Source organism: Mobula birostris, chromosome 2 (genome assembly GCF_030028105.1).
Source record: "Mobula birostris isolate sMobBir1 chromosome 2, sMobBir1.hap1, whole genome shotgun sequence".
Classification (NCBI taxonomy): Eukaryota; Metazoa; Chordata; class Chondrichthyes; order Myliobatiformes; family Myliobatidae; genus Mobula; species Mobula birostris.
The window spans coordinates 220532502-220560501 of record NC_092371.1 but is presented as its reverse complement, the minus strand read 5'-3'; the positions used below and the strand labels follow the sequence as shown (position 1 = coordinate 220560501).

At 42.6% G+C, this 28000-nt stretch overlaps 1 protein-coding gene across 3 annotated transcripts in view; it reads left to right on the top strand.

Annotated features, from left to right (window-relative positions):
- Positions 1-28000, top strand: part of cd2ap (CD2-associated protein) — a 247694-nt gene that overhangs the window by 95096 nt on the left and 124598 nt on the right. For 2 of the 3 annotated variants that reach the window (XM_072251501.1, XM_072251500.1), the window contains exons 3-4: positions 6869-6952; positions 15458-15602. In XM_072251501.1, the coding sequence (XP_072107602.1) occupies positions 6869-6952; positions 15458-15602 (229 nt within the window). The remainder of the gene's footprint in view (positions 1-6868; positions 6953-15457; positions 15603-28000) is intronic. The other variant, XM_072251502.1, reaches the window with a different exon arrangement.

Below are 28000 nucleotides of genomic sequence, written 5' to 3'. Positions count from 1 at the left end.
AGTTTATCTTTTGTTCCTGATTCATGCATCTGTAGTATTTCTTTCTGCAAGCCCTTGTAATTGGCCTGAAGTGCTCCATAGTATCCAACACTCAAAATTATAAATATATAACCAAAATGGTGGGGGAAGCCCTATGCAGTGACCCGGTAAATCCAGTATGAGATGTATATTTGAGTTGGCCTGCAATAAATGAAGTGAATTCTGGGAAGAGCATTAAATGTGCGGTCCGTTCTGCTATTGACATTGCTTTCTTAAAGCCTGTCATACTATTTTCAACGTCTTGTATATCAGTCAGACCCGACGTAGATTGGGAGACTGCTTCACCAAGCATCTATGCTCTGTCCGCCAGAACAAGCAGGATCTTCCAGTGGCCACCCATTTTTATTCCACTTCCCATTCGGATATGTCCATCCGTGGCCTCATCCACTGTCGGGATAAGGCCACACTTGGGTTGGAGGAACAACACCTTGTATTCCGTTTGGGCAGTCTCCAATCTGATGGCATGAACATCGATTTCTCAAACTTCCAGTAATGCTTCCACCCCCCCCCCCCCACCATTTTCCATCCCCTTGTCCCTCTCTCATGTTATCTCCTTGCCCATCCATCACCTCCCTCTGGTGCTCCTTCTCTCCCCCCCCCCCCACTCCCCTCCTTCTTTCTTCCATGGCCTTTTGTATCTTTCACCAATCAACTTCCCAGCTTCATCTCTCCCCCTCCAAGTTTCACCCATCGCCTGCTGTTTCTCTCTTCCCCTTTCCCCCCACCTTTCAAATCTACTCCTCAGCTTTTTTTCTCCAGTCCTGCCGAAGGGTTTCAGCCCAAAACGTCGACTGTACTCTTTTCCATAGATGCTGCCTGGCCTGCTGAGTTCCTCCAGCATTTTTTGTGTGTGATACTAATTTGAGTATTAGTGTTACGTAAGCCAGAGAGCAGATCCAGAGCTGCCAAACCTTTGGCAAAAAGCACGGTAGTATGCCAATTTGATGTTTCAAGAATGCAAACCATGGTGTGATCTTTGAATATTATATATATATATATTCAAGGCATGAAACATGTCCGTTTTACTCAGTGCATGCTAATGAATGCATTTCCTGAAAGGGTGATTCTCAAAGGAGAACTGTTTTAATAGGATTATTGGGAAAGAGCTGGAGGAGGATGCTGATTGGTAGCTGGTAAAAAAGCGTGAATATGTGTGCAACTCGCTGCCTGGCCTCCTGCTGATGGCTTGTATCACATGAACATGGGATTAATTTCAAAAATAAAAAAAAGCACAAAAACCTCAAATGGAAAGCAGGAAACTCTGGAAGTACCCCTCAACCCGAAATATTAACTCTGTTTCTCTTTCATATTTGCATCTGGTTTGCTGAGTATTACAATTTTCTGATTTATTTGCAAAATATCCACATTTCCCTTTTAATTGCATATTATGCATTTGAATATTTTGCTGAGTCATATGGTGCTTTAAAGATTTTACAGAATCTAAAAAATCATAGCAATGAACATTCATCATTTGTAACTTGAAGTAATTCAAGGTCTTTTAGGAACTGTTTAGGTTTTCTTTCCAATTCATGCATCACAAAGGTAGAGGTCCAATTTAGGACAATTTTGTTTGATTTAGCATTTGGCAATATCAGTTTCTTTGGTTATTCGGAAAATGTCAGTGAAAAAAGGCATAATTTCAACCTTCAGCTGCAAATAAAATAACATAGACATCAAAGGGCATATCAATATAAAAAGTAATTTATTGTTTGTATCCCGTCGCCTAAAATAAATATTTTGAATATGTTCATGATAAAACATAGAGAACCACCATATTAAATGTTTGAAGTGCAAACGTCCATGTTTTGGGTCCGGATGCAAAGTCCATTATACTAAATCGAGATGTATGTGTGTATTTATGCACATGCTTCTCTCCCTTAAAAAAAAAGTGAGTTTGCAGACACAACGCTTTCTTTTGTGGTCATTGACACAAATCCAGGTGAACAGGTGCTTCACATTGTACCTGTTATGGGTATTCCCAAAAGCATCAAAAGTAATGATGGGCAATTCTGGTTATGATGCGGGCTAGTCTTTTCAGAATCCGCATGCTGCACCATCCTGACACGTAGGCACCATTCAGTGTATTAATCTGCAGAATGTCCGAATCTGATTCTTGTGCAAAGCAGTTAAAGTCGAAACTGTAATTTTCAAAGGTTTGGAGCAAATCACTTGCATTAAAAGTGAATAATCTGTACATTAATACAAAGTGAATCTTCATTGCCTCACTTAAATACCTTGTTACTTGCGATTTGTTAGCATTGAACAAACAAAAGAAAATACAGTGGATTCTGCTTAATTGGGACACATTGGAACCGGTACATTTTGGCTCAGTTAAGTGGCTGCCCCAGTTATAGAAACATAGAAACATAGAAAATAGGTGCAGGAGTAGGTCATTCGGCCCTTCGAGCCTGCACCGCCATTTATTATGATCATGGCTGATCATCCAACTCAGAACCCTGCACCAGCCTTCCCTCCATACCCCCTGATCCCCGTAGCCACAAGGGCCATATCTAACTCCCTCTTAAATATAGCCAATGAACTGGCCTCAACTGTTTCCTGTGGCAGAGAATTCCACAGATTCACCACTCTCTGTGTGAAGAAGTTTTTCCTAATCTCGGTCCTAAAAGGCTTCCCCTTTATCCTCAAACTGTGACCCCTTGTTCTGGACTTCCCCAACATCGGGAACAATCTTCCTACATCTAGCCTGTCCAATCCCTTTAGGATCTTATACGTTTCAATCAGATCCCCCCTCAATCTTCTAAATTCCAACGAGTACAAGCCCAGTTCATCCAGTCTTTCTTCATATGAAAGTCCTGCATCTGGTGAACCTTCTCTGTACTCCCTCTATGGCAAGGATGTCTTTCCTCAGATTAGGGGACCAAAACTGCACACAATACTCCAGGTGTGGTCTCACCAAGGCCTTGTACAACTGCAGTAGTACCTCCCTGCTCCTGTACTCGAACCCTCTCGCTATAAATGCCAGCATACCATTCGCCTTTTTCACCGCCTGCTGTACCTGCATGCCCACTTTCAATGACTGGTGTATAATGACACCCAGGTCTCGTTGCACCTCCCCTTTTCCTAATCGGCCACCATTCAGATAATAATCTGTTTTCCTATTTTTGCCACCAAAGTGGATAACTTCACATTTATCCACATTAAATTGCATCTGCCATGAATTTGCCCACTCACCCACCCTATCCAAGTCACCCTGCATCCTCTTAGCATCCTCCTCACAGCTAACACTGCCACCCAGCTTCGTGTCATCTGCAAACTTGGAGATGCTGCATTTAATTCCCTCATCCAAGTCATTGATATAGATTGTAAACAACTGGGGTCCCATCAAAAGTTTCATGGAAATAGTTTAAAAAATGTATATACAAGACAGACTGAGTATCATATTATGTATTTAAATGTAAGTACAGAACAATTAGAACGTAACCAATACTGCTGCAGTACTATAAAACTGTGTTAATACCTATTGATGGTAGAATTCATCAACATTGAGTTCTTTTAACTATATATGGACAAAATCAGCACAGACCCCAATGCAGGTAATGGATTGCCTTCACACAATACTGTTGACAATTGCATCCTCCAAATGTTCATTATCATTGTAACAGTCAAGATGTTGCCTTCAATGTAGAAACAACGAAGAATTCGATACCTTCAAATTCTTCATGGTTTCCAACTTGTTGGAAGTAGTGAAATCATTTCATTTTCACTTCCCTCCGTCTCTGGCATCTCCAAGTCCGAATGTTTGAAACTGCAGTGATTTTGTTGATTTCTTTTTGTTCTTTTTAAGTGTTGTCCCAAATAGGTGGCTGCCCCAGTTAACTGTACTTTGTAGTTTGTATGAATGGTGGGTGGCTTCGTGGAGCAAAGATTTCAGACCATGTCCATTGCGCTCTGCATGGTAGCATAGTGGTTGGCATAACACAATTACAGCACCAGAGACCTGGGTTCATTTCCGCCACTGTCTGTATAGAGTTTGTATGTTCTCCCTGTGACCACGTAGGATTTCTGTGGGTGCTCTGGTTTCCTCCCACGTTCCAAAGACATGGGTCAGTAGATTGGTCACAAGGATGTATTTGGTTGGTGTGGGTTTGTTGGGCCGGAAGGGCCTGTTACTGTGGTGTAGTTCAAAATAAGTTAAAGACTTCATACTTCAGTTGACATAGTGTTAAACTTCTTCCCAGGTTTGAGGCTAGTGAATGGTGGATTCAAATGGAGATGATATTCTGTTGCAAATGTACAGTAAAAATATAAAATGCACCTCCATATTCTTCAAGGTTGTTGAATCCAAAGAATTTTTGTTCTTGAGATGCTATCACCTAGCTGAAATTTTGTGAACAGTCTTCAGTTTCGAACCAGACAGTTTTTGGCCTCTCAGAAAACCACCGAGTTTGTGACTGACAGTGTGAGGAAAAAAAATGCTAACCCTCTTCTAAAACACAAAATAATCTGCAGATGCTGGGGTCAAAGCAACGCTCACAACACGCTGGAGGAACTCAGCAGGTCGGGTAGCATCTATGGAAACGAGTCAATGTTTCGGGCTGGAACCCTTCTTCAGGACTGACGAAGGGTTCCAGCCGGAAATGTTGACTCATCGTTTCCACGGATGCTGCCCGACCTGCTGAGTTCCTCCAGTGTGTTGTGAGTGTTGCTTCAACCTTTTTCCAAGTTGTTTGTAAAGATGACTCAATTCAGCCCCCACTTTTGTTTAAACAAAGAAATCCAATTTGATTATAAAGGGCTGAATTAAGATCAGCCTTTATGTGGCGTCTAACTAATGGCAAATGCACCACGTTTTACTATAAAGTGGGGAAGCACTTTGCGTATCATGTAACTTCTAGAATCAGTACGAGATATATCACAGCAGCTAATGATTTTCTTATTTATGTATTGAGAACTGTTCCAAGCAGTGAGAATAGGGTGAGGACAGCAAGCTTGTGTAACTTTTTGTTGACCAGTATGAAATTTTAATTTTAAATCACAGTACCTATGAATGTGAACATACCATACATCTTGCGTCTTTACAAGGGTAATGTTTTGTTTTCTTTCTTTATTTTTGAAATACAGCAACAATATTTATCAAAATCCTTTGGAAAATACCTGTTTTAAAACTAGCATATGTGTGACAAATCTTGCTGCTGGGACTTTTTTTACGCTATAAAACAAGGATTTGTTAGTAATCATAAAACTGGCACTCTCTATAATATTTATAGGTTTTATGTCAAATGCTCATTATTATTTTTGAATTTAAATGGTTAACTGAGAAAATCAAAGGCAGAAGTGGGATTGTTGCGTTCAGCGTAATGATTCTACTCCATAAGAATGATGCTGTGGTCATGCCTATCATTTCTTGGTGTTCATTGTTGAATCTCTGAAGCCACCATTGCTATTAGCTCAATCAGATAAATTTGAGGAATATGGTACATAGAAATGGATGGAGTTAAACCCAGATAAGTGTGAGGTGGTTCATTTTGGTAGGTCAAATATAATGGCAGAATATATAATGGTAAGACTGTTGGCAGTGTGGAGGATCCGAGGGATCTTGGGGTCGGAGTCCATAGGACACTCAAAAGCTGCTGCGCAGGTTGACTGTGTGGTTAAGAAGGCACATGGTGTGTTGGCCTTCATTATTCGTGGGATTGAGTTCAAGAGCTGAGGGGTAATGTCACTGCTATTTTGGACCCTGGTCAGATCCCACTTGGAGTACTGTGCTCAGTTCTGGTTACCTCACTACAGGAAGGATGTGGAAACTATAGAAGGGGTGCAGAGGAGGTTTACAAGGATGTTGCCTGGATTGGGGCGCATGACTTGTGAGAATAGGTTGTGTGAACTTTGCCTTAGCTCTTTGGAGTGACAGAGGATGAGAGGCGACCTACAAGATGATGAGAGGCATTGATCGTGTGGATAGTCAGAGGCTTTTTACCAGGACTGAAATGGCTGGCATGAGAGGGCACAGTTTTAAGGTGCTTAGAAGTAGGTACAGAGGAGATACCAGGGGTACTTTTTTTTACACAGAAAGTGGTGAGTGCATGGAATGGGCTGCCGGCGACAGTGGTGGAGGTGGATATAATAGGGTCTTTTGAGAGACTCCTGGATAGGTACATGGAGCTTAGAAAAAGAGAGGGCTATTGGTAACCCTAGGTAATTTCTAAAGTAAGTACATGTTCGACACAGCATTGTGGGCCGAAGAGCCTGAATTGTGCTGTAGGTTTTCTATGCTTTTATGAAATCAGCTAATGGTTTCCTTCTCCATTTAGAATGATGCCAAGAGATGGTGTCTAGACTAAAATGTCTAGGACTTCTTTGAGGCTCTTTGACTACGTACACCTATGCTCACTTGGGTACCTCCTGTATCTAAAAGTGGCTGCTGAGCGTACTTTTGAGTTTTTCTGCTGCTGTCACCCATCCACTTCCAGGTTCAATGTTTTGTGTGTTCAGAGATGCGCTTCTGCACACCAACTATAGTAATGCGAGTGGGCATTTGAGTTGCTCTCGCCTTCCTGTCCGCATGAATCTGGCCATTCTCCTTTGACCTCTCATGCTTGAAAATCTCTGGAGATCAGCTGTTTCTGAGATACTCAAATGACCCCATCCAGCACCAACAATTATTCCACTGTCAAAGTCACTTGCATCACATTTCTTTCCCTATTCTGATGTTTGGTCTGAACAACAACTGAATCTCCTGACTGTGTCTGCATGCTTTTGTGCATTGAGTTGCTGCCTCATGATTGGCTGATTGAGAAATTTCCTTAAATTTCCTCATCGAAGTATATATAGGTCATCATATACAACCCTGAGATTTGTTTTCTTGCAGGCATACACAGCACATCCAAGAAACACTATAAGATCAATGAACGTCCACAATGGACAATCAACCAACGATGAAGAATCCTTGAAAGTGAGTCTATAGGTTGTGGAAACAATTCAGTGGTGCAGCAAATGAAGCTCTGGTTGAAGAGCCTGATGGTTGAAGGTTAATAACTGTTCCTGAACTTGGTGGTGTGAGTTCTGAGGTCTCTGTACCTTCCTGATCACAGCAGTGAGAAGAGAGCATGGTCTGGGTGGCGGGGTCCGCTAATGGATGCTGATTTCTGGCGACAGCGCTCTGTGTAAATGTGCTCAATGGTGGGAAGGGCTTTTACCTGTGATGGACTGGACAGTATCTACTACTTTTTAATATATTCCATTCAAGGGCATTAGCATTTCCGTACCAGGCTATGATAGAACCAGTCCAATATAGTCTCCACCACTAATGCGTTTGTCAAAGCTTTAGATGTCATTCCAAATCTTTCAAGCTTCTAAAGAAGTAGAGGTGTTGCATGCTTTCTTTGTATTGTCATCTATGTGCTGGACCCGGGACAGATCTTCTGAAATGATAACACCAAGGAGTTTAAAGTTGCTGACCCTCTCCATCTCTGGTCCCCTGATGAAGACTGTATTATGCCCTCCAGTTTTCTCCTCCTGAACTCAGTAATCAGCTCCTTAGTCTTGCTGACATTGAGTGAGAGGCTGTTGTTAGGCACCACAGCCAGATTTTCTATCTCTCTCCTTGTATGCTGATTCGTCACCGCCTTTGATTTGGTCTACAACAGTGATGTCATCAGCAAGCTTAATAATGGCACCACAGCTGTGCTCAGCCTCACAGTCATAAGTATAAAGTGATGTAGAGCAGGGGGCTAAGCCTTCTGGCACACCTATGCTGTTGGAGATTGTGGAGGAGATATTGCCAATCCAAACTGACTGGGGTCTACAAGTGAGGAAATCAAGGATCAATTGCACAATGAGGTATTGAGGCCAAGGTCTTGAAACTTACTGATTAGTTTTGAGGGGTTGATGGTATTGAATGCTGAGCTGTAGTCAATAAAGAACATTCTGAAGCATGAGTATTTGTCGTCCAGTTGTTCCAGGGTTGAGTGAAGACCCAATGAGATGGCATCTGCTGTGGTCCTATTGCTCTGCTAGGCAAATTGTAGTGAATCCAAGTTGCTTCTCAGGCAGGAGTTGATATGTTTCATCACCAACCTCTCAAAGCACTGCATCACAGTGTTGTACAGTAAGTACTACTGGAGGATAGTCATTGAGGCAGGTTACCATCTTCTTCTCAGGCACCTGTGTAACTGGAGCCTGCTTGAAGCAGGTGGGTACCTTAGACTGCCAAAATGAGAGGTTAAAGATACCAGTGAACACTCCAGCCAGTTGAACAGCACAGGTCTTTAGTACTCAGCCAGATATTCCATCTAGGCTGAATGCATTTCATGGGTTAACTCTCCCAAAGGATGCTCTCAGGTTGTCCTCGGAGACTGAAATCACAGGGTCATTGGGGGCTGTGGAATTTCTGGAGTTTCTTCCATGTTTTGATGGTCAAAGTGAGTGTAGAAGGCATTATGATCATCTGGAAATAAAGCCATTTTTTCACCCATGTTGCTTGGTTTCACTTTTTAAAAAGGTAATAGCATTCGAACCCTGCCACAGCTGTTCAGCATCCCTCATTGGGTCAAGTTTGGTATGGAATTGCCACTTCGCACATGAGATGGCTTTCCGGAGATTGTAGCTGGACCTCTTGTATCTTGATTGCCAGACCTGAATGCCACTGATCTGGCCCTGAGCGGATTGCGGATCTCATGGTTCATCCAGGACTTCTGGTTGAGGATTCAGAAGACTCTGAATTATTTTGTGGGGACACACTATCTGCAACTGTTTTCATAGAATCTGTGACAGCCAGTCTAGTCCGCTAACTTGAATTAATCCCGAAGCTGCTCTTCTGCCTCCAGAAACCACTTTTGTTGTCTTTATCTATGGAGCCTTGCTCTCCAGCCTCTGCCTGTATGCAGCCAGGAAAAAGACAGCCAAGTGATCAGATTACCCAAAGTGTAGTCTCAGCATGGAATGATAGGAATTCCAGATTGTTATAGCAGTCGTTGAGTGTGTTCGGACCCCTAGTGCTGTAGGTAATATGCTGATAATAATTTGGCAAAGATTTCTTCAAACAAGACTAATTGAAGTCCCTGACTATGAATAATGCCAAGCAAGAAACATCTTACTAAATGTTGGAATGGGCTGCTTCTTGTCTGGTGATGGGAGCATTCAATATCTTGAGTGCCTGATCAATGTCAGCTTTTGGCGGAGGTACTTTCCAAGGGATTTGTTAAAATGTTTAACAAGAATGTTGGCAAAATCAGTTGTTTTTTTTTTGGCATCACTTATAACCCCTAGCTCAGGGTGAGGATTTGGCTTTGGTTCAGAGAGATTTTTATTCAGAGAAGACCAGTCAAATTAGTTCTGTTACCCCCGGATTTATTCCCTGTAGTCCTGGAACTGTTCCTTTGTTGCAGTCTCCAGCAACTTAACTTCCCTTTCTGATTGTCATTACTTTCCCATTTACAGAACCTTTTACAGTTTTAGGAATGTGAGTTAAAGCCCAGGCCATCACATGGAGAGGAGCAAACTCTGTGTAGACAGCACCCAAGGTCTGAAATAGACCTTGGAATTTGGCAAACTGCTGCACCACTGTGTTGCCAATCAGTACTAATCATCTCCAGAGAACTTCTTTTGTGACTACTATGCTTCCAACCTGTCAAAAGCTTAGGTGTTGGATTAGGTGTTTCTAAAAAGAGGAAGAACACTTTGAAATTAAATTGTAAGGAATATAAAATAAAGCAGTCAGAAATTCTACAGGCACATCATGAAGAAAAGCTGGGACAAGAAGTCAAACTTCTAAGAAATTAAATCATTGAAATAATAAAAATACTAATTCATTCAACACACAAAGTTGCTGGTGAACGCAGCAGGCCAGGCAGCATCTCTAGGAAGAGGTACAGTCGACGTTTCGGGCCGAGACCCTTCGTCAGGACTAACTGAAAGAGGAGCTAGTAAGAGATTTGAAAGGGGGAGGGGGAGATCCAAAATGATAGGAGAAGACAGGAGGGGGACGGATGGACCAAGAGCTGGACAGGTGATTGGCAAAGGATATGAGAGGATCATGGGACAGGAGGCCCAGGGAGAAGGAAAAGTGGTGGGGGGGAAACCCAGAGGATGGGCAAGGGGTATAGTCAGAGGGAGAAAAAGAGAGAGAGAAAGAATGTGTGTATATAAATAAAGGATGGGGTACAAGGGGGAGGTGGGTCATTAGCGGAAGTTAGGGAAGTCAATGTTCATGCCATCAGGTTGGAGGCTACCCAGACGGAATATAAGGTGTTGTTCCTCCAACCTGAGTGTGGCTTCATCTTTACAGTAGAGGAGGCCGTGGGTAGACATACCAGAATGGGAATGAGATATGGAATTAAAATGTGTGGCCACTGGGAGATCCAGCTTTCTCTGGCAGACAGCGTAGGTGTTCAGCAAAACAATCTCCCAGTCTTCGTCGGGTCTTACCAATATATAGAAGGCCACATCGGGAGCACCGGACGCAGTATATCACCCCAGCCGACTCACAGGTGAAGTGTCACCTCACCTGGAAGGACTGTCTGGGGCCCTGAATGGTGGTAAGGGAGGAAGTGTAAGGGCATGTGTAGCACTTGTTCTGCTTACAAGGGTAAGTGTCAGGAGGGAGATCAGTGGGGAGGGATGGGAGGGATGAATGAACAAGGGAGTCGCGTAGGGAGCGATCCCTGTGGAAAGCCGGGGTGAGGGGAGGGAAAGATGTGCTTAGTGGTGGGATCCAGTTGGAGGTGACGGAAGCTACGGAGAATAAGTGCGTTTCCAGTATCTGCAGAATTCCTCCTGTTTTCCAGGATCTGCAGAATTCCTCGTGAATACTAATTCATTGTTTATCTGGAAGACCCGTAAGGGTGGTTTTAGAGAACAAATTGCAAATTATATGGTGTACTTTAACTAGAGGTTAAGTCTCAGATGTACAGTGCTAACTCTTGGTCAGTGATGAAGCAGCTATAGATTTTAAAAGATTCAAAGAAATGGAATAAAGGCCATAAATATGCATGTTAGGCAAAGTCTGGTATTAGATGACCAGTGAATAGCTAATGTTACATAGATTCTTAACAAGACAGGCAGAGTAAATCAAATGAACTACAGAACTCTCAGCTTCACATTACTGTAAATTTTACTTCCTGCAATAAGATTCAAAATATTGATTTCAAAAGATAAAATTTGATAACCCGATTATAGTGGTTTCCTTGGAGATGATCAAAAGCAGACAGAATCCACGGCAGCCAAACTGTCTTGAAATCCCTCCAAAGTGGTCTAATTTTAGAATCAGAGACAGAAGTTTCTAATTTTGTGATGGAACCAAATTAGTGTGTTAAAAGTGGACTGGGGATGGTTTCCAAATATTTCATAGTGGAAAGGTGTAACCACATTGAAAGAAATAAACTTTAAAGAGTTTTGGGTAGAGACCCTGCACAAGGACATTTTTGGTTTTAACCTGAGCCACTGGAAAATCCTTGCCTCCCTCAGCTGCTGTTTGACTCCAATTCCTCCAGCAGATGATTTACTATTCCAGATTCCAAACATCTGGAGCAGGTGTTCCCAACCTGGGTTCACTGTCCCCTTGGTTATTGATAGGGGTCCATGACATAAAGGTTGGGGAAACTCTGATCTAAAGTCCCTTGTGTCTTCAAGGGATTCATGTAAATGGGTATTTGATGGTCCATTCAAGTTTGGTGGGTTGGAAGGCTGTTTCTGTATCTAAATAGACAGAGTATCAAAGAATCTGGGGATACTGATCACTGAAAACAACACTTAGTCAACCCATGAAATCCGGTCAAGTATATAAGACCTTAGTTAGACCCCACTTAGAGTACTGTGTTCATTTCTGGTCACCTCATTGCAGGAAGGATATGGATATTATAGAGAGAGTGCAGTGGAGATTTACAAGGAGATTTACAAGGATGTCCAGTCCCTATATACTTCCATCCCCCATCAGGAAGGTCTCAAAGCTCTCCGCTTCTTTTTGGATTCCAGACCTAATCAGTTCCCCTCTACCACCACTCTGCTCCGTCTAGCGGAATTAGTCCTTACTCTTAATAATTTCTCCTTTGGCTCCTCCCACTTCCTCCAAACTAAAGGTGTAGCTATGGGCACCCCTATGGGTCCTATGCCTGTCTTTTTGTTGGCTTTGTGGAACAATCTATGTTCCGTACCTATTCTGGTATCTGTTCCCCACTTTTCCTTTGCTACATCAACGACTGCATTGGCACTGCTTCCTGCACGCATGCAGAACTCGTTAACTTTATTAACTTTGCCTCCAACTTTCACCCTGCCCTCAAGTTTACCTGGTCCATTTCCGACACCTCCCTCCCCTTTCTAGATCTTTCTGTCTCTATCTCTGGAGACAGCTTATCCACTGATGTCTAATATAAGCCTACTGACTCACACAGCTATCTGGACTATTCCTCTTCTCACCCTGTCTCTTGCAAAAATGCCATCCCCTTCTCGCAATTCCTCTGTCTCTGCCGCATCTGCTCTCAGGATGAGGCTTTTCATTCCAGGATGAGGAAAATGTCCTCCTTTTTTAAAGAAAGGGTCTTCCCTTCCTCCACCATCAACTCTGCACTCAAACGCATCTCCCCCATTTCACGCACATCTGCTCTCACTCCATCCTCCTGCCACCCCACTAGGAATAGGGTTCCCCTGGTCCTCACCTACTACCCCACCAGCCTCTGGGTCCAACATATTATTCTCCGTAACTTCTGCCGCCTCCAACGGAATCCCACCATTAAGCTCATCTTTCCCTCTTCCCCCCTCTGCTTTCCACAGGGATCACTCCCTACATGACTCCCTTGTCCATTCGTCCCCCCCATCCCTCCTTACTGATCTCCCTCCTGGCACTTATCCTTGTAAGCGGAACCAGTGCTACACATGCCCTTACACTTCCTCCCTTACCACCATTCAGGGCCCCAGACAGTCCTTCCAGGTGAGGCAACACTTCACCTATGAGTCGGCTGGGGTGATATACTGCATCCGGTGCTCCCGATGTGGCCTTCTATATATTGGCGAGACCCGACGCAGACTGGGAGACCGCTTTGCTGAACACCTACGCTCTGTCCGCCAGAGTAAGCAGGATCTCCCAGTGGCCACACATTTTAATTCCACATCCCATTCCCATTCTGATATGTCTATCCACGGCCTCCTCTACTGTAAAGATGAAGCCACACTCTGTTTGGAGGAACAACACCTTATATTCCGTCTGGGTAGCCTCCAACCTGATGGCATGAACATTGACTTCTGTAACTTCCACTAATGCCCCACCTCCCCGTCGTACCCCATCCGTTATTTATTTATATACACGCATTCTTTCTCTCACTCTCCTTTTTTCTCCCTCTGTCCCTCTGACTATACCCCTTGCCCCTCCTCTGGGTGTCCCTCCCCGCCCCTTTTCCTTCTCCCTGGGCCTCCTGTCCTATGATCCTCTCATATCCTTGCCAATCACCGGTCCAGCTCTTGGCTCTATCCCTCCCCCTCCTGTCTTCTCCTCTCATTTTGGATCTCCCCCTCCTCTTCCCACTTTCAAATCTCTTACTAACTCTTCCTTCAGTTAGTCCTGACGAAGGGTCTCGGTCTGAAACATTGACTGTACCTCTTCCTAGAGATGCTGCCTGGTCTGCTGCGTTCACCAGCAACTTTGATGTGTGTTGCTTTACAAGGATATTGCCTGGATTGGAAAGCATGCCTTATGAAGACAGGTTGAGTGAACTTAACCTTTTCTCCTTGGATCGACAGAAGATGAGAGGTGACCCGATAGAGGTGTATAACATGATGAGAGGCGTTGATAGTGTGTGGACAGCCAGAGGCTTTTTCCTGGGGCTGAAATAGCTAACACCAGGGGCATAGTTTTAAAGTGCTTGGAAGTAGGTACAAGGGGGATGTCAGAGGCAAGTTTTTCACGCAGAGAGTGGTGGGTGCGTGGAATGCACTGCCAGTGAAGGTGGTAGAGGTGGATTCAATAGGGTCTTTTAAGAGCCTCTTGGGAAGGTACTGGGAGCTTAGAGAAATACATGGCTACACGGAAGGGAAATTCAAAGCAATTTCTAGAGTAGGCCACATGCTTGGCACAACATTGTGGGCCGAAGGGCCTGTAATGTGCTGTAGATTTCTATGATTCTAATACTGAGCTTATTTCCAAAGTAGGACCACTTGAGATTTTGATCACCGTGTTAGAACACGCCAAGTCTATTGGCTATAGTCTGAAGATGGCCGCAGAAGAAAAATTTTGATCACCGTATGACTATAATCCAGATGCACAAAATAGGGTACATAAAAAATTTGTGAGAATATCGCTATAATTATGAGGTCATGCTGCCTTGTAAAGAAAGGAATGAGGGGTTGCCTAAATAAGGTCTTGGAAATGATTAAGGAGACAAAATGCGTAGTTTGTGTGTAGAACACAGTTCACTGCATAATGTTCGCCAGAAAAAAAAATCAGAATTTGAAGAAACTTCCTGACCCTGAAAGTGGAGAGAATGTGAACTTCACTACTGTGGGATATGATTGAAGGGCGGTGAGAAAATTGGAAGGCATTTCAGGAGAGGCGTGATAATCCTTTGAGTGGGAAGGATGCCGGGTGTTATTTTTGATGGACGAGGAAGCTGGAGTAGAACATAATTTCTTGGCATGTTCTATTTTGAGTAAATGTCTGTGTGGTCTCATGGATGTCATTCTACCTAGCTAAATTGACATTAAACCAAAGATGATGTTATGTGTTATGACTCCTGTAGAACAAGCAGTAACACGAAGAGGCTGTACAGTAGATTATTAGTGACAAAAAGGGCAGTGAGCAAGAAAAGTTGAAAGGATTTACAACCTTTAGGGTTGAGTTGCAGAGGACAAGTAATCTGCTAAAGACACTGGGGAGATGCAGGAGAATTGGAAGAATGTTAAGTGCTTTGTGGTTGTTGGGCTAAAGGAGGTTCAACAAAAAAAGGTGAGTTTATGAACAGATTTGAACATTGGGATTTTTATGCCGAACAGAGTTAATTTTGGCCATTATACCATTTTCCTGTTTGTTCCTCTTATCGCTGACTCCACTGTTATTCAAAACTTTGCCTGATTCACTGAAATCTTTGTCAATGGTAGATGTTCCGTAGCTAGTCATTACATATAATACTCAATTTTATTTAATAAACTGAAGTTCAGTGTATATCCTTGAAAAGGAAAGTACCTAGTATAACATATTTGTAATTTGAATTTGCTTCTTATTACTAGAGACTGGGAACTGATCTTCTGATTCATTGCATCTGCAGGTGAAAAATTCTTTCTCTGTGGATTATTAACTTTTTTGCACACCAAGTTTCTGAACTCTTTATATTTTCCTCAGGATTCTTGTAGAAAGCTAAGGATAATTTAAATAAATTCATTGTAGTTCAATGGTTCTGTCAACTTTCTTGTGTTTGAAAGAGCTTGCTTGCATTACGTTGTTACACCACATTCATCTCTGCCGCTTTTATTACAGGAAGTAAAAAGAGATACGGATGCTAAAGAAGAAAATCAAGTGAGCAAACGAGAAAAATCAGGAAATGTTGCAAACCTAGTGCAGCGTATGAGTACATTCGGGCTTCCAATTGGCTTTCCATCTCATCCCAGGTCTCTCAGAAGAAGTACGTATGGAATTTATCAAACTGGTTGTGCTTTTAAACATTACTCGTTTTCTGCCAGTGTTCAGATTTATTTATTTATCACACTAACATTGAAACTTGTAGTGAAATGTGCTGTTTTCATTAATAACTAACACAACTGGTTAAGCAAAAAGGAGGCATAACAGTTATAAGCAGGTAGGAACAAATGAGCTGCTTATGGAGTAGGGTGCAGGAGGGTTAAGAAAGACATGAGGGTTTAAAAAAAGGGCATGAGGTTGCCCTAGCAGACAAGGGATTCTACAGATATGTTCAGAGCAAGGGACAGAATTGGTCCTCCGGAGCATCAGAAGGGTAATCCATGTGTGGAGCAAAAAGAGATGGAGATCTTAAATGAATTTTTTGCATCTGTATTTACACAGGAGACACACAGTCTAAAGAAGTGAGATAGAGCAGCGACGACTTCATGGGCCCTGTACGGATTACAGAGGAGGTGGTGTTGGCTATCTTGAGGCAAACTAGGGTGAAAAAATCCCCAGGGCCTGACGAGGTGTTCCCTCAGACTCTGCAGGAGGCAAGTGCAGAAGTTACCAGGGCCCAGGCAGAGATATTTAAATCATTCTTGGGGACAGGTGAGATACCAAAGGATTAGATAGCTAATGTTGTTCCACTATTTAAGAAGGGCACTAAAAATTAACCTGGAAATTTATAGTGGCAAGTTTATTGGAAGATGCTCAAAGGAACTGGAGTGTTTAGGTGGACATGGACCGATTAAGGATAGTCAGCATAGATTCGTGTGTGGTAGGCTAAGTCTAAACAATAGTTTTTGGAGGAAATGACCAGGAATGTGGTTGAAGGCAAGGTAATGGATGTTGTCTGCATGGACTTTAGTAAGGCATTTGACAAGGTCCCACATGGAGGCTGGTCAAGGAGGTTCTGTCACTCGGCATTCAAGATGATAGAAACAGAAAACATACAGTACAATACAGGCCCTTCGGCCCACAAAGTTGTGCCAAACATGTCCCTACCTTAGAAATTACTAGGCTTACCCATAGCCCTCTACTTTTCTAAGCTCCATGTACCTATCCAAAAGTCTCTTAAAAGACCCTATCATATCCGCCTCCACCACCGTTGCCGACAGCCCATTCCACGCACTCAGCACTCTCTGCGTTTTTAAAAAAAAACAACAACTTACCCTTGACATCTCCTCTGTACCTACTCCCCAGCACCTTAAACCTGTGTCCTCTTGTGGCAACCATTTCAGCCCTGGGAGAAAGCCTCTTGATGATCCACATGATCAATGCCTCTCATCATCTTATACACCTCTATCAGGTCACCTCTCATCCTCTGTCGCTCTAAGGAGAAAAGGCCTAGTTCACTCAACCTATTTTCATAAGGCATGCTTCCCAGTCGATGTAGTAAATTGGATTAGACGTTGGCTTTGTGGGAGAGGCCAGAGTGTGGTATTAGAGGGTTGCCTCTCAGACTGGAGGCCTGTGACTAGTGAAGTGCCGCAGGCATCGGTGCTGGGTCCATTGTTGTTTGAAATCTGTATCAATGTTCTAGATGATAATGTGGTTAACTAGATCAGCAAATTTGCGGAAGAAACCAAGATTGGGGGGTGCAGTGGACAGTGAGGAAGACTATTGTGCCTTGCAGAGGGATCTGCATCAGCTGGGAAAATGGGCTGAACAATGGCAGATGGAATTTAATCCAGACAAGTACAATGTGTTGCACTTTGGCAGGACCAACCAGTGTATGCCTTGCACAGTGAACGGTATGGTGCTGAGGAGTACAATAAGTACAAAGGGATCTGGGAATACAGGACCATAATTCATTGAAAGTGGTGTCATAGGTAGATAAGGTTGTAAAGAAAGTTTTTGGCACACTGGCCTTCATAAATCAAAGTACTGAGTAAAGGAGATGAGATGTTAGGTTGAAGTTGTGTAAGACATTGGTGAGGCCTAATTTGGAGTATTATGTGTAATATTGGTCACCTACCTGCAGGAAAGATGTAAGCAAATTTGAAAAAGTGCACAGAAAATTTACCAGGATGTTGCTGGGTCTAAAGCACTTGAGTTATAAGGAAAGATTGAATAGGTTAGGAGTGAATTCTTTTAGAAGATTGAGAGGAGATTTGATGGAGGTGTACAAAATTATGAGGGGTATAGCTAAGGTAAATGCAAGCAGGTGTTTTCTACTGATGTTGCGTGGGACTACAACTAAATGTTTACGATAAGGGAGAAAGGTGAAAAGTTTAAGGGGGAACAAGAGGGGGAAACTTCATTCAGAAGAGCGTGGAATGAGTTGCCAGCACAAGTGCTGCATATGAGCTTGATTTCAACATTTAACATGGGTACAGTGCCTATATTTAAAAACAATTCACAGCCCTTGTAAGTTTTCATTTTTATTGTTTTACAACCCTGTAATCACCTTGGATTTAATTTGGCTTTTTTTTTGGCACTGATCAACAGAAAAGACTCTTTCATGACAAAGTGAAACAAATTTCTACAAGTTGGTCTAAATTTATTTCAATTATTAAACACAAAATAATTGATTGCATAATTACTCAGTCCCTGAAAAATCAGTATTTAGTAGATGCACTTTTGGCTGCAATTACAGCCTTGAGTCTGTGTGGTTAGGACTTAGCCACTCCAGGACATTAACTTTGGTGTTTTTAGGCCATTAGATCATAAGAACATAAGAAATAGGAGCAGGAGTAGGCCATCTGGCCTGTCAAGCCTGCTCTGCCATTCGATAACTTTGTGACTGATCTGTCCATGGACTCATCTCCACCTACCTGTCTTTTCCCCATAACTTTTAATTCCCCAACTATGCACAAATTTATCAAGCCTTGTCTTAAATATATTTACTGAGGTAACCTCCCACTGTTTCATTGGGAAGAGAATTCCAGATTTGCCACTCTGGGAAAAGCAGTTCCTCCTCATCTCTGTCCTAAATTGAGTCCCCCAAACCTTGAGGCCATGTCCCCTAGTTATACTCTAATCTACCAGTGGAAACAATTTTCCTCCCTCTATCTTCATAAGTTTGTGTTTTCTGTAAGATCTTCACTCATTTTTCTGAATTTTAACAAGTACGGTCCCAGGTGACTCAATCACTCTTCATAGTCTAACCCCTCGTCGCTGGAATCAACCTGGTGAACCTCCTCTGCACCGCTTCCAAAGCCAGTATATCCTTCCTCAAGTAAAGAGACCAGACTGCTCGCAGTTCTCCGTGCATTCATTCATGTGTAACTTTGGCTTCATGCTTGGGGTCATCGTCTTGCTGGAAAACGAATTTTCTCCCAAGTTTTCTTGCAGACTACGTCAGGTTTCCCTCCAGGATTTCCCTGTATTTTGCTGCATTCCTTCTACCTTCGACCTTTACAAGCCTTCCAGGGCCTGCTGCAGTGAGCATCCCCACAGCATGATGCAACCTGCAATATGTTTCACAGTAAGGACGGTGCGTTTTTGATAATGTGCGGAGTTTGGCTTATTTCAAACATAGTGTTTAGTCTTGTTGGCCAAAAAGCTCAACTTTGGTTTCATCAGACCATAGAACCTTCTTCCAGCTGACTTCAGAGTCTCCCACGTGCCCTCTGGCAAACTCCAGCTGAGATTTCATTTGAATATTTTTTTCCCAACAGTGGCTTTCTCTTTGCCACTCTCCTGTAAAGCTGTGGCTGGTGAAGCACCCAGGCGACAGTTTTTGGTATACGTAGCCTCTCCCATCGCAGCCACTGAAGCTTGTAACTCTTCCAGAATTGTCATGGGTCTCTTGGTGGTCTCCCTCACTAGTCCCTTTCTTGCACGGTCACTCTGTTGTTGAGGACGGCCTACCCTAGGCAGATTTACCACTGTGCCATATTTTTTCCATTTATTGATGATTAGCTTAACTGTACTGCAAGGGATATTGGCGACAGCGCCTTTATTTCCTGCGGAGCATCAAGAAAGCTCACTTCTGTCCCAGGATACTGATGGACTTTTACTGCTGTACTGTACCATTCAGTGCATACTCTCCAACTGCATCTCAGTGTGGTAAGGCAATTGTCCTGTATCGGACTGCAAAGCACCCCAGGGTGTGGTGAAAACTGCCCAGTGGATTATCGGCACCCAGTTGCCCACCATTGAGAACATCTACCATAAATGCTGCCTGGGCAGGGCGAAAAGCATTATCAAGGATGCATCTTACCCTAACCATGGACTTTTTACTCTCCTCCCATCTGGTAGATGCTACAGGAGCCTCCGCTCCCGCACCAGCAGGCACAGGAAGAGCTTCTTCCCTGAGGCTGTGACCCTGCTGAACCTCGCATCACAGCGCTAAGCAGTATTGCACCCATATTGTACTGTCTCAGTACTTTTATATTTGTGTGTTGTAGCACTTTTTATTCACAGTTATTTTGTGAATAACACTATTCTTTGCATTTCTGGTCAGATGCTAACTGCATTTCATTGGCTTTGTATCTGTACTCGGCACAATGACAATAAAGTTGAATGTAATCTAATCTAATATTCAGTGACTTGGAAAGGTTCTTGTATCCATCTCCTGACTTGTGCTTTTCAATAACCTTTTAATGGAGTTGCTTGGAATGTTCTTTTGTCTTCATAGTGTAGTCTTTTGCCAGTATACTGACCCACCAGCAGTTGGACCTTCCAGATACAGGTATATTCCAGATGCATGCATTACTAAATGACAATAAAAGAGGACTGCGTGTCCTCATAATCTAATCTAATCTAATTTTTACTACAATCAATTGAATCACCATAACTGCACACAAGTGACCTCAGTTTAACTAATTATGTGACTTATAAATCCAGTTGGCTGCACCAGTGATGATTTAGTGTATCATATTAAAGGTAGATGAATGCTAATGCAATCAATTATTTTGTGCTTTTTATTTGTGATGAATTTAGATCACTTTGAAGAGATTTGTTTTCACTTTGACATTAGCAGCTGTTGTGTCTCCACACTCCAGTCCCTATCCCGGACTTGTAGATTTCAAATAGTGAAGTAAGTAAGTCTTGCACCAAGATGAGGCCACCATCGGTGGAGATGCAACACCTTGTATTCCATCTAGGAGGCCTCCAACATATTGGCGTGAATATCGATTTCTCCTTCTGGTTTAAAAAAAAATCCTTCCCCCTCCCCTCCTCTTCTATTCTCTACCTCTGGGCTCTTTCCTCTTCCCACCTGCCCATCACTTCCTCCTCCCCTTTCCCCTCCTCCCCTTTCCCCTCCTCCCCTTTCCCCTCCTCCCCTTTCCCCTCCTCCCCCTTCCCCTCCTCCCCCTTCCCCTCCTCCCCCTCCCCCTCCTCCCCCTCCCCCTCCTCCCCCTCCCCCTCCTCCCCCTCCCCCTCCTCCCCCTCCCCCTCCTCCCCCCCCTCCCCCTCCCCCTCCCCCTCCCCCCTCCCCCCTCCCCCCTCCCCCCTCCCCCCCCTCCCCCCTCCCCCCTCCCCCCCTCCCCCCTCCCCCCTCCCCCCCTCCCCCCTCCCCCCTCCCCCCCCTCCCCCCCCTCCCCTTCCCCCTCCTCCCCTTCCCCCTCCTCCCCTTCCCCCTCCTCCCCTTCCCCCTCCTCCCCTTCCCCCTCCTCCCCTTCCCCCTCCTCCCCTTCCCCCTCCTCCCCTTCCCCCTCCTCCCCTTCCCCCTCCTCCCCTTCCCCCTCCTCCCCTTCCCCCTCTCCTGTCAGATTCCTTCCTCTCCAGCCCTTTAACTTTCCTACCCGTCTGGCTTCACTTATCACCTTCTCGCTATCCTCCTTCCTCTCCCCCCCACCACCTTGTTATTCCGGCTTCTTCTCCCTTCCTTTTCAGTCCTGAAGAAGGGTGTCTGCCTGAAACGTTAACTCTTTGTTCACTTCCAGTGATGCTGAGTTCCTCCAGCATTTTGTGTGTGTTGTTTTAAAGTAAATCTAAAGGTTAGCTTGTTGAATTGAATGCTGACTTCTGATGGTTTAATATGTATCTATTTGGTTAACATCCTAGAAGTAGTTCTACACCTTTAATAGTGTTATCAGTATTCTAGTTTCAACCTGTCATCAGATAGCAGTATAAGTTGCTCGCCTTTGGCATTAGATTAGATTAGATTCAACTTTATTGTCATTGTGCCGAGTACAGATACAAAGCCAATGAAATGCAGTTAGCATCTGACCAGAAATTCAAAGAACAGTGTTATTTACAAAATAACTGCAAATTAAAAAGTAAATGCTACAGCACACAAATATAGAAGTACTGAGACAGTACAATATGGGTGCAATACTGCTCAGCACTGTGATGTGAGGTTCAGCAGGGTCACAGCCTCAGGGAAGAAGCTCTTCCTGTGCCTGCTGGTGCAGGAGCAGAGGCTCCTGTAGCGCCTACTGGATGGGAGGAGAGTAAAAAGTCCATGGTTTAGGGTGAAATGCGTCCTTGATAATGCTTTTCGCCTGCCCAGGCAGCGTTTATGGTAGATGTTCTCAATGGTGGGCAATTGGGTGCCGATAATTTTCTGGGCAGTTTTCACCACACGCTGGAGTGCTTTGCGGTCTGATATGGGACAATCGCCATACCACACTGAGATGCAGTTGGTGAGTATGTTCTCAATGGTATAGCAGTAAAAGTCCGTCAGTATCCTGGGACAGAGGTAAGCTTTCTTGATGCTCCGCAGGAAATAAAGACACTGTTGTGCCTTTTTGATATGGATGGAGGAGTTCAGGGACCAGGTGAGATCCTTGGAAATGTGGACACCAAGGAATTTGTACCCATGGAATTGTATGCTGATGTCAACTTGATTTCCATTCCAAACTGATGGGATTTTGTCAACTGAATGCATTGCAAGCCATCATGTGTTTGGACCAAACCAAGAGCAGACCCTAATGTGTTTGGACCAAACCAAGAGCAGACCCTAAAGCTGAAATAAATTGGCATTTGAGAAGGCAATGCCCCTTGTTTTTGTCAAAAGCATCTCCATGGCTGTGCAATATAGAAATTTCCAAAAATTCACAGCTCTGAGAGGCAATTCCTTCTCAACTCTTGTGGGGGAGGGGTGGGTGGAGAGTCTTAAAATATTTTACTCATTTAGAAATAATTAATACCGTTGAAATATTGTACATAGTTTGTTCCTTGCATAAGTTACAGCTGCTTGAAATGAATGGATGCTGATCACTGGGGGATTTCTCAAGAGTAATTGCTGAGAAATTCTAACACTTTCATACTTTTCTATAAATAGTCAAGAGTCATATCAAAGAGATGGGAACAGTAGAAGGTTGTCTTGTTCCTATTCTACTAATCAAGATGATCACAGAACATAAAATGTAGAATATAGTAAAACAGTATTCTGTTAGTGCGTAGAATACAGTACAGCACAGTATAGGTCATTTGGCCCACGGTGTTTTACTGACCTTTTAACCCTACGCCAAGATCAATCTAACCCTCCCTTCTCACATAGCCCTTCATTTTTCTATCCAGAATCAGGTTTAATATCACTGGCAAGTATCGTGAAATTTGTTTTGCAGCAGCAGTACATTGGAATGCACATTAAAAAAAATAAGTATAAATTACAAATTTATGTGTGTGTATGTATATGTATGTATAATGTGCATGAGTGTGTGTGTGTGTACACACACACACACACACACACACACACACACACACACACACACACACACACACACGCGCGCGCTCAAAAGTTTGGGCACTCCGGTTAAAATTTATGTTACTATGAATAACTAAATGAGTAAAAGATGACCTGATTTCCAAAAGGCATAAAGTTAAAGATGACACATTACTTTAATATTTTAAGCAAGATTACTTCTTTATTTCCACCTTTTACAGTTTCAAAATAACAAAAAAGGAAAAGGGCCCAAAGCAAAAGTTTGGGCACCCTGCGTTGTAGTATTTAGTAACACTCCCTTTGGCAAGTATCACAGCTTGTAAACACATTTTGTAGCCAGCTAAGAGTCTTTCAATTCTTGTTTGGGGGATTTTCGCCCATTCTTCATTGCAAAATGCTTCTATTTCTGTGAGATTCTTGGGCCGTCCTGCTCTTTTGAGGTCTCTCCACAGATTCTCGATGTTTAGGTCAGGGGACTGTGAGGGCCATGGCAAAACCTTCAGCTTGCACCTCTTGAGGTAGTCCATTGTGGATTTTGAGGTGTGTTTAGGATCATTATCCTATTGTAGAAGCCATCCTCTTTTCATCTTCAGCTTTTTTACAGATGGTGTGATGTTTGCTTCCAGAATTTGCTGGTATTTAATAGAATTTATTTTTCCCTCTACCAGTGAAATGTTCCCTGTGCCACTGACTGCAACACAAGCCCACAGCATGATCGGTCCAACCCCCGTGCTTAACAGTTGGAGAGGTGTTCTTTTCATGAAATTCTGCACCCTTTTTTCTCCAAACATTCCTTTGCTCATGGCGGCCAAAAAGTTCTATTTTAACTTAATCAGTCCACAGGACTTGTTTCCAAAATGCATCAGGCTTGTTAAGATGTTCCTTTGCAGACTTCTGATGCTGAATTTTGTGGTGAGGACGCAGGAAAGATTTTCTTCTAACGTCTCTTCCATGAAGGTCATACTTGTGCAGGTGTCACTGCACAGTAGAACAGTGCACCACCACTTCAGAGTCTGCTAAATCTTCCTGAAGGTCTTTTGCAGTCAAACGGGGGTTTTGATTGCCTTTCTAGCAATCCTACGGGCATTCATTCGGAAAGTTTTCTTGGTCTTCCAGACCTCAACTTGACCTCCACCGTTCCTGTTAAATGCAATTTCTTAATTCGATTACAAACTGAGGAAACAGCTACCTCAAAATGCTATCTTCTTATAGCCTTCTTCTGCTTTGTGGGCATCATTTATTTTAATTTTCAGAGTGCTGGGCAGCTGCTTAGAGGAGCCCATGGCTGCTGATTGTTGGGACAATTGTTGGATATTTATAAAGCTTTGAAATTTGCATCACCTGGCCTTTCCTAACGATGATTGTGAACAAACCATAGCCCTAACAAGCTAATTAAGATCTGAGACCTTGGTAAAAGTTATTTGAGAGCTCAAATCACTTGGGGTGCCCAAACCTTTGCAAGGTGCTCCTTTCCTTTTTTTCCCACTCTAAAATTGTACAAAACAAAAATAATACACCAATCTTGCTTAAAATGTTGAAAAGAATGTTTCATCTCTAAGTTTATGACTTTCGGAGATCAGTTTATCTTCTGCTTACTTAACTATTCACAGTAACAGAAATTTTGACCAGGGGTGCCCCAAGCTTTTGCATGCCACTGTATAATGTGTGTGTGTGTGTGTGTGTGTGTGTGTGTGTGTGTGTATATATAGATGTAATGTATGTGTATGATGTGTGTGTATATATAATGTGTATATTGTGTGTGTATGTATGTATAAATATTTTGTGTGTATATATAAAATGTTTGTACTGTGTGTGTGCATGCGCATGTGTGTATATATCTGTATGTGCGCATACATGTATATGTGTGTGTGTGTGTACATTCTAAATTCCAATGAGTACAGGCCCAAAGCTGCCAAACGCTACTCATATGTTAACACCTTCATTTCTGGAATTATCTTCATGTACCTCCCCTGAGCTGTCTCCAATATGACAACACATCCGTTCTGAGATAAGGGGCCCAAATCCATTGACGATAGTCCAATTGCGGCCTGACTAGAGTCTTGTTAAGCTTCAGCGTTATCTCCTTGCTTTTATATTCTATTCTGTACAAAGTGCAAGATTTCTTAAATCAGGGATCTTTGCATTATACTGTTCACTTATAGTCCCATACATGACTTACTGTGTAGAGGTATGGGGAAATACATACAAAACAAATACAAACCCAATTTTTCTACTGCAAAAGAAAGTCATATGAATTGTAAATAAGACAAGTTATTATGAGCCAACCAATCCACTATTTATTCAACTAAATGTTTTAAAATTCAGAGATTTTGTAGATTTTAAAATAATCCAAATTAAATATAAAATAAAAAATGGACAGCTACCACAAAGTATCCAAAGATTGTTTAAAATGAGAGAAAGTCGACATGATTTGAGAGGAACATGTATATTTCAAAAGCAAAGGATAAGAACAAACGTAAAAAATCATTGTATTTCAGTCAGAGGGGTGAATCTATGGAACAGCTGTAGTGAGAATTTAAAAACATGCACCACACTTGTTTAAAAAATTATTTAAAAATTAAAATACATGATTTAAAATGAATGGGAATAATGTAAATAAATGATACTTGGAATTGGATTTTGTGTTGAAAGATTATGAAAATTTTTATTTTGATGTGATGATGGATGCCAAATATGTTGTTGTGTAAGAGGGGTAGGCGTAATAAGCTGTAGCTTCAGCCTACACCCTTTCAGTCTGTTTTAAAGAATATCTATGTTTTTTGTTGTAATTTTGTCCTATGAAAGCATCGTTGAAAATGATACTTTTTGTTATGTTTGTACTGACCGAAATAAATTTCATTCATTCATTCAAAATTCGGTCAGTCAGTCAGTCATATTCCCCTTGAAATAAATGCCAACGTTGCATTTGCCTCCTTTACCACATTCTCAACCTGTGAATTAACCTTCTGGGAGTCTTGCACAAGGACTCCTGAGTCCCTCTGCACCTCTGATGTTTGAATTTTTTTCCCGATTTAGATGATAGTCCGTACTATTGTTCCTTTTACCAAATTGAGTGATCATACATTTCCCAACACTATATTCTCTCTGCCACTTTTTTGCCCATTTTCCAATTTGTCTAAGTTCCACTGCAATTGCTTTGCTTCCTCAGCATTACCTACCCCTCCAACCATCTTTGTATCATCCGCAAACTTTGCTACCAACCCATCAATTCCACGATACAAATCATTGACAAACAATGTGAATAGTAGCAGTCCCAATGCTAACCCCTAAGGAAACATCACTAGTCACTGGCAGCCAACCAGAAAAGGCCCCTTTTATTGCCACTCACTGCTTCTTGCCTGTCAGCCATTCCTCTAGATCTCAGTATATTTCCTGTGACATCATCAGATTTTATCTTGTTAAGCAGCCTCATGTGAGGCACCTTCTCAAATGCCGTCTGAAAATCCAAGTAAATGACATCTACCACCTCTTCTTTGTCCATCCTGCTTGTTACTTCGAAGAACACTAAAACATTGGTCAGGCAAGATTTTCCTTCATAGAAACTGACTTTGACTTATTTTATTATTAGTCTCCAAGTACCCCAAGACCTCATCTTTAGCTATAGACTCCAAAACTTTTGCAACCACTGAAGTTAAGCTAACTGGCCTATAATTTCCTCTTTTGTCTTCCTCCTTTCTTGAAGCAATGACACTTTCAATCTTCCAAACCTCCATCTAGTAGCATGCCAGAATCAAATGTTTCTTGAAAAATCATGACCAGTGCATCAGTTATCTCTTCACCAACCTCCTTCTGAACTCTGGGATGTAGTCCATTTGGCCCACATGACTTATCCACCTTAAGCCCTTCTGAGTTTGCCTAGCACTTTTTCCTTTGTAATAGCAACAAAACTCACTCCTGCTCCCTGACACTCAAGGTCCTCTGGCACACGTGTCTAGTGTCTTCCACGATGAAGACAGATGCAAGGTAGCCACTAAGTTCATCTGCCATTTCTCTGTCCCCCATTACTACCTCACCAGCATCATTTTCCAGTGGTTGAATATCAACTCTCACCTCCCTTTTTCTCTTTATATAACTGGAAAAAAGGCATTTGGTATCCTGCTTTATACTATTGCCTAATTTGCCCTCGTATTTCGTCTTTTCCCTTCTTATAGTTTTTTTAAATTTGCTTTTTGTTGGATTTTAAGAGCTTCTGGATCATCCAACTGCCCTCTCACTTTTGCCCTGTCCTTGGCTTTTATGCAGTCCTTAACTTAAAGGAAGCCACGGTTGCATACCACAGCCATTTGAGAACTTCTTCCTCTGTGGGACATGTCTGTAGTTACTATGTTTAAACACATTTAATTCCTTCCTTAGAAGATGGATAACCTCACATTTCCCCCTTTTATAATAAGATACTCAATTGTCTGGCAACTAATTGTTGGGAAATCCTGACATGGCAGTTGCCATGGTGCTAATGCTAATTCTGGGGTGGGTATGAGGCCTGAGTTTAGGTTGAGGTCTGGAGCAACAAAAGTAGGAAAACATGGGCAGATTTGAGACTGGAACTGGGATGTGGGTTGTATATTCCAAACTTCCTTTGGAGTCACTGGATTCACTAGAAAATTTACTGTACTTTTGTAAATGTGTTAAAAAAGCGAAGTGAAAGTGTGTTTGATGTTAACATCCAATCTGTAAATATCTTGGGTACCATATTATCAGAATTTAATTCCATAATGTGCCTGCCAGATTTCTGCCTGTTACTAAACCCATCTACTACGTATCAATTTACACACTTTTTGCGTTCTCCTTGCATTTTTTTTAATCCCGTCTATGAA